This window comes from Leptinotarsa decemlineata, unplaced genomic scaffold, assembly GCF_025532065.1.
Source record: "Leptinotarsa decemlineata unplaced genomic scaffold, Ldec_3_MD MMD2_tig00001393_RagTag_RagTag, whole genome shotgun sequence".
NCBI classification, from domain to species: Eukaryota; Metazoa; Arthropoda; class Insecta; order Coleoptera; family Chrysomelidae; genus Leptinotarsa; species Leptinotarsa decemlineata.
Genome location: NW_027412562.1, coordinates 2,478,556 through 2,487,919, shown reverse-complemented (window position 1 = coordinate 2,487,919; position 9,364 = coordinate 2,478,556). Strand labels below are relative to the sequence as shown.

Genomic DNA, 9,364 nt, shown 5'->3' with positions numbered 1-9,364 from the left:
TTTTTAACACCTCGACACGTGTTTCGATCACCAAGTGATCATCTTCAAAGAGGAAGATTAAAACTAACAACTAGTGTGAGCTATAAAGGTAACTCATCTAGGTAAACCATCCAGGCGTACCAACCATACAGGTATACCAACCTAAATTAATTTTACAATTTTGCCTTATCTATTATTTCACAATATATGTTTATATAAAACAATTTTCAGCTATATAAAAATCAATTTCACAATATTGCCTATCCAAATTTATTTTTTTTAACAAGCTATAAAGTATGCTCTTTGGTATAGGTCTGTCATCGTTATTCATAATATCATTGTGTTTGATTATTTCTACACTCTCATAGGCATCTAGTTGCCTGTTGTTGTTAACTTGTATTACTGATCTTAATGAACTGTCAACTAGATAGAGTGTAGAAATAAGTAAACACAATAATATTATGAATAACGATGACGGACCTATACCAAAGAGTATGGAACGCCGTTTTACTTTTTATTGTCACAAATATTCATTTCTCAATTTATTCAACTAACCATTCATTTGTTTTAATTTAATTGACTCATGCATTTGTTCGACACATTAAAAACGATTGTTCGCAAAATTTGTTCTATTTTGAATGACACTTGATTTAAAATGTTACATGAATAAAATTGTTATTTGAATAAAAAAGAGTAATGAAATAACTTGAAGCTTTTATTGATTCCGAAGAAAAATATTGTTTCAGAGTATTGGAAAATTGAACGCCAATTTATTATATATTATGCTGAAAAATAATCTATTTACATATAGTTCAACTCAGCAATAAACCAACATTTTAATTCAACAATCAATGGAATGTATTATTCGAGTAAATTCAACAAACGTTTCAATTCCGCATATAATTTTGACTTTTCAATAAAATGTTAGTTATTTATATGACTGTTGAATTACAATGAAACTTTAAATTCACTTTCTAAAAGTAAGTTTGGGAATAAAATTATAATGAATATATTTGAATGACTGTCAGAGTTTTTCAATGAAACATTGTTGATAATAAAAATAGACTTTCGTTTGTCTGAAAATATAGCAAATTAACTTTTCATACTAAATATTTTTCTATGAATAATAAAGATTGTGATATTTCAATTTTATTGAAAGTGTTCAATATTTGCAACATTCACTTTAATGCATTCAATTTAAAATTTGGTTACAACTTTTGTGCAAAACATTCTCAAGCAAGTATCATTTTATTTCATCAGTCTTTTTAAAAAGCTAATTTCTGACAAAAAATTAAAATTTTTTGATGATTTTAAAAGTTTGTTGTATTTGAAAGATACATTTAAAACGATTGTTGATAATTTTAATTCGGCGCTGGTATCGAGCGGATTTATCAAGAACTTCAATTGTTACATATGGCAACATGCTAGTTCATTTATAGTACGACAACATTCCGTAAAACCGTTGCTTTTAGGTGATACATGAATTAAATTGATTGTTGATAATTTTTATTCGGCGCTGCGGTCGGACGGAATATTGTGTTACTATCATTAAACTATCATGTTGCCAGATTTAAAAATTCAGCTTCTGCAAGAATCCGTTCGACGCTAGCGCCGAATTGAAATTATCAACAATCGTTTTAATTCATGTAACTATAATTATCAACAAACTATTTTATTCATGTTTCACAGAAATTGTAGTAAATTATTCGATAGTTACAAAAAAAGTATATATGACAAACATTTACTTCCAAAAATTTCAAACAATGAATCTATATTATAACTGTTCGCAACTTTTCATCAAACAAATTGATTCATGTAACATTTTAAATCAAGTGTCATTTAAAATAGAACAAATTTTGGGAACAATCGTTTTTAATGTGTCGAACAAATGCATGAATCAATTAAATTCAAACAAATACATTGTTAGTTGAATAAATTGAGGAATAAATATTTGTGACAATAAAAAGTAAAACGGCGTTCCATAAAAGAGCATACTTTATAGCTTGTTGAAAAAAAAATTGGATAGGCAATATTGTGAAATTAATTTTTATAATTATATAGCTGAAAATATATTGTGAAATAATAGATAAAGCAAAATTGTAAAATTAATTTAGGTTGGTATACCTGTATGGTTGGTACGCCTGGATGGTTTACCTGTATGAGTTACCTTTATAGCATAAATAGGATTAGCTCACACTAGTTCTTAGTTTTAATCTTCCTCTTTGAAGATGATCACTTGGTGATCGAAACACGTGTCGAGGTGTTAAAAATAACGATTTGGTGTTGGGAAAAAGCTCCAGTAATATTCATTACTACACCAAAGGTCCTAAACAGTGCATCATAAGTTCCAGTTGATGTTCATTCCCAACGTGGTCACCAGAAAACGATTGAAGAAAGCATAAAACTATTGTCATCAATCATATCTCATAAGATATTTTGTGAAATTCATTGCAATGATATATTCAATAAAATACTGTTAGAATTATACCCAATTGCAAACTTTCGTTTTTATTCAAATTTTCCGAGCTAAAATTTTACAACCTTAACGACTGTGGCTTGAGTTCTGAATTATTCAAAAAAATTGTAATATTGCTTCAGAACGACCATGGCTTGAGTTCTGAATTATGACTTGAGCTCTGAATTATTCAAAAAAATTGTAATATTGCTTCAGAATAATCAACATCAGCTGGTATGAAGTAGTTATTATTTACTCTCTAAATATTTTTCAGAGATTGCTAAATATTCATTCATTTATTAGTATCTAATGAACCAGATGATCTAATTATTATGTAACAGTCCGTCTGACCAAATGAAAATGAGATCGGGTTGAAGCAGATGGGAGAAAGTGAGGCAATTTGAAAACGATCCTTTAAACGATAGCAAATCCGTTTTATTTCATAGTTCAAAGGCATATGTTGGTGCAAAATATAGATATTTGATATGAAATAAATTTTGAAATATCTAGAAAATTTCACATTTCACGAAAACGCACCTTCGAGTAGTTTTCGAAATTGAACACTTCAAAATTTCCCTATACTTCTTTCTAAAATTTTTGATGATCAGAAAACTTATTGGAATCATCTTCTGAGCTATTATTGTTCCATGAATACAAAATACTGATTCGTATTGACAAAATTTGTGCACTTTCAATTGACTTCTGAGGGTTATCGGTCATAAGCAGACAAACAGATGATGAGCTGAGAACATTTTTTGATATATTTACCAATTCATTATCCAAAAATTTGTTTTCATAATGTACTTGCGCCAGTTTCTTAGTGTTTCCAACAAATTTCGTGCTCAAGTATTTTTATTTCTTGTACAAATAATAGAAAGGCATAGTGTAGTTTCACTGGAAGTCATGCTCTCTAGTCATTACAAAACTATACTGCCTGTTAAAAAATGAGGTGGGTTTTCATTTTTCTCAGAAATATTCAATTATTCATCTATTTCTATTTTGTTTTCTCCAAAGTGATTCACCTCAGATATAATACACTTTTAAGTATATCTTGAGCTTTCTCAGCAATTCGATTTTGATCTCCTCAATCGTCGCGAAACGCCATCCTTCTATTGGTGTTTCCAATCATGGAAACACGAAAAAGGCGCAGAGAGTCGCATCTGGTGAATACGGTGACTGAGGCATGATAACGGTGTTGTTTTTTGGCTAAAAAATTAGGAACAAGCAATGAAGAGTGAGCAGGTTAGGTAAGGTTAGGTCCAAAGTCAGTGGGTCTATTCGACCTCCACCGCAACCCGCAAGGGTTTATTGTGGCTCACACCTATTCACTCTCGACCAAATAAATCCAGCTTCTCAACGAAACTGAACGATTTGTTTGGTAAGTGGTCTTTCAGGTCAGACGGTAAAAGTACGACTTTGCCGAACCCTGAAAACCTGATTCGGTCCCCAGCGGAGCAGGCACAAAGTATGTGCTATGCTATTTCATAATTTTCCAAACAGAGGCTACACACACTGTCTTCCAACAGTGTGAGTATCTTCATATGAATATTCAAATGACAGTGACCTGTAAGAAGGCCTCTTAGACATCGTAATTCATCTCAACTATGGTCCAACAACTGTTTGATATCAAGCTATGGAGCGCGAATAAACGCCTTGAAGTCCATGAATCTTCTTGCCATCCAGGTGTTCAAAAATGTTCAACAAAGCCTAAAGCGATGCCAATGACAGGTTTTGGTCCAATGAAGCTGCTTGCAGCATGCTCTTCTGCACAATAATGTAGTGAAGGGATGCATGCAGCAGGCCCATCCAAATCGACCATAGTAGCATTCTAGCATTCACCAAGAGGACTTAAACGGAGGGGCTCGGACCTCTAAATCTTCGAGATGAAGAAATACAAGTGTCGGGGGAGGTTAAATATCTGGGAGTAATTCTAGATTACCTGGAACCAACATTTGAACAGGATAAAGAGGAAAGCGGAGGTAGCACTGATGCTCGCCAGACGCATCTATGGAAAAACATGGGGGCTAAAACCAGACATGGTATATTGGCTATACAAGATGGTAGTTTAATCCATGATAACATACGCATCTTTGGTCTGGTGGCCAAAGATGAAGCAGGCGACCGCCATCAAGATACTATGCAAGGTGCAAAGACTTGCATGTTTGGGAATGACGGGAGCAATGAGAAGTACCCCAACAGCTGCATTGGAGACACTCCTGAATCTACCTCCTTCACACTTTTTGATGATGGGGAAGGCATCTTACTGTTCATACATACTGTATGGAGGTGTGTCCACTAGCATCATATTATGGAGGTGTTTGCTTAGTTGACAATGGCCAGTCAGAAATTCTACTGTTGGGCGTAGATTTTTCCTGGTCATCGCCAGATATTTCTTCGGATCCAGCTTCCCAGGGTCGCCTAGTGTCATCCTGGCAAGATTGCTTCGTTTGATTCCATCCCATCTCTTCAGGGATTGAGCATGGGTGTGACATTTGGCTAGTTTCGTAATTGTCGAAGTCATCAGGCCGTAGGTACCACTGGGTTCTAAAATTCTCATTCCAGCCGCTTCCTTTGCTGAAGAGTCAGCAATACGATTATCTTTACTCCTGTTGTGCCCTTTAACCCACCTCAGGCTAATGTTATTATCTACCGAGGCTTTGACTGAATCTTGGTGGCACTCTAGTACTATCCCTGAGGTAACACGTTGTCTGTTCAAGGATAATAGGGCTTGTCTGCTGGCAGTGCAGATTGTTATGTTTTTGCCAGAAATTCCTTTCCTGGTTATTTCTTTTGTGGCGATTGAGATACCAGCTAGTTCTGTTTGGACCACGCTGGTATCCATTCCCATTCCCCTCTCAATCCTCAGGCTTAGTGATCTGGAGTACACTCCACATCCTGAGCCTCCTTTGGTTTTTGTGCCGTCTGTATATATGTGTATTGCATTTGTAGCATCTGACTCTGTGTTCTGTTTTATTTGTATTTTGTAGGGTTTATTGAACACAAACCTGGGTTCAATTGCATCACTGGTTGCCTGCAACAGTAAATGCCTCAATTGACCCATTCATACTTCGAAGTATACGCCAGCCGTGCGCAATCGTAACATGGCCATTAACGCAACCTCCTTAACGTACAGGTCCAGAGGGGTCAGACCATTGGTTAATACCATTGCCGCAGTTGGTGTTGTTCTCATGGCTCCTGTGATGTTTAAACAAGCCAGTCGCGGTATTTGATATGAATTTTGTATGGTCGTTGCTTGTCGAACTTTCGGTGTCCATGCAATGGCTCCGTACGTTAATATAGGTCTTATTATTGCAGTGTAGATCCAGGTGACCACACGGGGTGAAAGACCCCATGCGCGTTCCACTGTCCTCCGACATTGCTCATAAGCCACATATGCTCTTTTTGCTACACTATGTAGGTAAGAGTTCCATGTTAGCTTCCTGTCGAGGATAGTACCAAGGTATTTCACCTATTCAGAGAAGTTCAGTTTGCTTTTGAAGATTTCTGGAGGTTTTGAGCCCGATAAACTTCTTTTCCTGGTGAAAAGGACCATCTCATTCTTCTAGGGATTGATCGACAGTGCGTGTTCCTTACACCATGTTTCTATTAATTTGAGCCCATCCTGCGCTCTATCGCACAGTGTGTTCACAAATTTGTCAGTCTGCAAAATAACTATGTCTTGTGAATATGCAGTTGTGTAGAATCCATTATTGTTGAGGTGATTATTCAGGGTATCCAGAACTACGTTCCAGAGAAGGGGTGATAAGAATGCTTCCTGTGGACACAACTCATGACCAGTCCTCTCTGTAATGTCTTCTACATAGATACTTGTTGCTCTACTAGAGAGCATCTTGACTATTCATTCTCCTACCACACTGTATTTTCTGCTCAATCTTTCATAGCATTTATCTCTTCTGAAGGTTCCGTGTAAATTGCCATTGTAAATTGGATTTTGTTGATTTGTTAAATGTTTTTATTTTTTCCGGAATTTCATGTATTCGAAAAGAGTTATCTTTTCTTGCAGAATTTACTCATTTACAACATTTTATGGAGTGAAAATTGTAGGAGAAATAGATTAAAAATTTATATAACATAATTGTATGTGTTTCTTCTAAAAAGTTAGTGTCGGAATTTTCAAGAATTCTGAAATTTTCAATCTATCTCGAAATAATAATTCATCAGGAATATTTGTGTATGTTTTCGTAAATGAATGATTTTGTGAAATATTAGTAATTCAAAATTTGTAGATCTCCTGAAATATCCCTTTTGATTCCTTCACTCGACAGATTTCCTTAAATTTTTCAATGATAAAACTGTAATAAATAACAAGAGCGATAGTGGAAAGTTCAAATTTTTGGTGTTCATATTTTTCCAAAAAAAATACATTGATTTTTTCATCACCAAATATTAATTTAATCAATAAATAAATCTGAATAAATAAATCTGTAGGTTTTAATCAGGACATTTCTCTGAAATAAGTATGTGGAGCATTCAGTAAAAACAATAAAAGAAAGCTCACGGGAACCTGTTCATACAGAAACCAATTTGTTTTATCGAATATCTAAAATCCATCAGCTCCAATCACTCCCAACTCGGTTCGTGTAGGCTTTAGATGACCATTTCTTTGATTATTGAGAATGTTCAAAGCTGCAGGGGTTCATCACGATCATTCGCATCTTTAGATAATGGTTTTACTTTCGATGTTCTACTCTTTCATCAGAACGTGCATTTGATATGGCTATTAACAAGTTGCTGAAATATTCAATTCAAATACGCGCACAGTGAATGGAGAACCGTTTAGAGTATTTCGCAATTTGTAATGAGCTTTTTTGACGTTCAGTAGACTCACGACAAACAAAGCGTCGTTGTGGGTGTTCAATTTTGCCACCCACATTTGGGAAAAGGTGAATATTTTTTTAGGGTCACAAGAAAATTCAAATAATTCGTTATTCAATGTGTCGTTGCAGATTGTTTTGATTGAATAGCTGCATATGAACGCAAATTGAACGACTTATTGGCGGATTGATTACAAAAGAAATGGAAAAACTGTAGTGTATGTAATAAAGCTAACATAACCTCAAAATCAAAGCCGGATGATATTCGTATTTTTTTCGCGGTCGGTACATCTTCCCTCACAGGGCATATAGACATACAGTTCACCTGAACTCGAAAGCATCTAGTTTACGTGATATCACTTATGGTGTACCTCAAGAATCTTCACTGAAGTTCCGCCGCAATAGATTTTCAATTATTGAAACACACCTGCAGAGAGGTTTCGGGCTGTTTGGCCACTCGTTAGTGCAAGATAGTGTCTATCATCAACTTAATGTCGATGAAATAAGGAAATTATTCAAATAGTTTATTAAAGAAGTCAAGTTATTACACTGGCGCAGTCGGAAGTCAGTTTTAAGTTCAGTTATAAATGAAAATTGAAAATGTCAATTGGAAAGTTGGAACCATTTAAATTTGGCGAAAGTAGCTTTACAACATATATTGCTCGTATTGGACAGTATTTCAAAGCCAACCAAGTTAAAGATGAAATGAAAACAGCAATTCTCATCACTGCAGTGGGTGATGAAACATTCGAATTAATGGTGGAAAATAAATCATATGAAGATTTAGTGAAATTAGTGGTAAATCATCTCCAACCAACACCGTCAGAAATCGCAGAACGGTATAAATTCCGTCAAAGGAAGCAAGAACCAAGTGAGTCCATAGCATGTTACGTGGCAGTTCCAAAAAAACTTTCCAAGAACTGTAATTTTGGTACAAATTTAGAAACCGAATTGAGAGATCAGGTTGTATTTGGCTTGAAAAATGATATCATTAGGCAACGCCTCTTTCAAGAGACAAATCTTACATATGTCAAGGCATATGATTTGGCTATAAACCTAGAGGCCGCAGAAATAAATTCTGGCATGATTTGCACAAATAATCAGTCTGCCGCATCGATACTTCCAGAAGCTCCGCCGATGTATCCAAGGAATTCAAACGAGATCGGCCGCCATCTTTTAGAGAAGATCGCGCACATCGTGGCGGAAGTAGCAAATGCTAACATTGCGGAAAAAGAAATCACAGTGGCGCTGTCTTTTTTTTCAAAGATGCTATTTGTAGACTTTGTCAAAAAAGAGGCCATATAAGCACGGTATGCAAGAAAAAGGGTAATAAATTAGTTTTAGAACGTCAGACCAAATGTAATAAACTTAGTATTGATAAAAATAGTGACGACTCTGATTTGGATGAGTTGAATTTTTATAATATTACTCAAGTTGACGAAAAACCTATCAAAGTTGTTTTGCTTATAAATAAAAAAGCGATAGCTATGGAATGTGATACTGGCTCACCCATTTCGGCAATTTCTGATAAATTTTATACAGAAAATTTCAAAAATGTTCCTTTGCTATCTTCTAATTTGAATTTAAAATCATACATAGGAAATAAGTTAATAACGGTGGGTTATATCAAAGTTGAGGCTTCTTACGATGGTGTCACCAGCGAATTGAAATTATTTGTCATAAAAAATGGCGGTCCTCCGATAATCGGGAGGAAATGGATTAAAAATTTTAATATTTCCATAGATAATTTACTGAAATCACATAGAATTAATCATATGAATGTAATAGAAGACATTCCAAAAATTTTACAACACAAATTTCCCGAAGTTTTTCGTGAAGGGTTAGGTAAATTCAACAAGGGCAAGGCTCAACTTCATTTGAAGGAAAATACAACTCCGATATTTTGCAAAACACGCTCACTAGCATTATCTCTTAGGGAAAAAGTTGAGAGTGAATTAAATAAATTGGTATCATCGGGTATTTTAACTCCTATTGAATATAGCAACTGGGCCACTCCTTTAAAACCTGTGTTAAAAAAAACTGGGGAAGTGAGAATTTGTGGGGATTATAAAGTGACAATAAATCCACATTTATT

General features: G+C 34.9%; 1 protein-coding gene across 1 annotated transcript; it reads left to right on the top strand.

Moving 5' to 3' along the window:
* The first annotated feature begins 7,869 nt into the window (after positions 1 to 7,869).
* On the top strand, positions 7,870 to 8,574 carry LOC141482557 (uncharacterized). The gene has a single exon (XM_074176049.1). The coding sequence runs from the start codon at positions 7,870 to 7,872 to the stop codon at positions 8,572 to 8,574; it is 705 nt and encodes a 234-aa protein (XP_074032150.1).
* Positions 8,575 to 9,364: the final 790 nt, after the last annotated feature.

Coding starts and splice junctions, on each gene's coding strand:
- LOC141482557 (XM_074176049.1), top strand. CDS start 7,870: ATGTCAATTGGAAAGTTGGAACCATTTAAATTTGGCGAAAGTAGCTTT.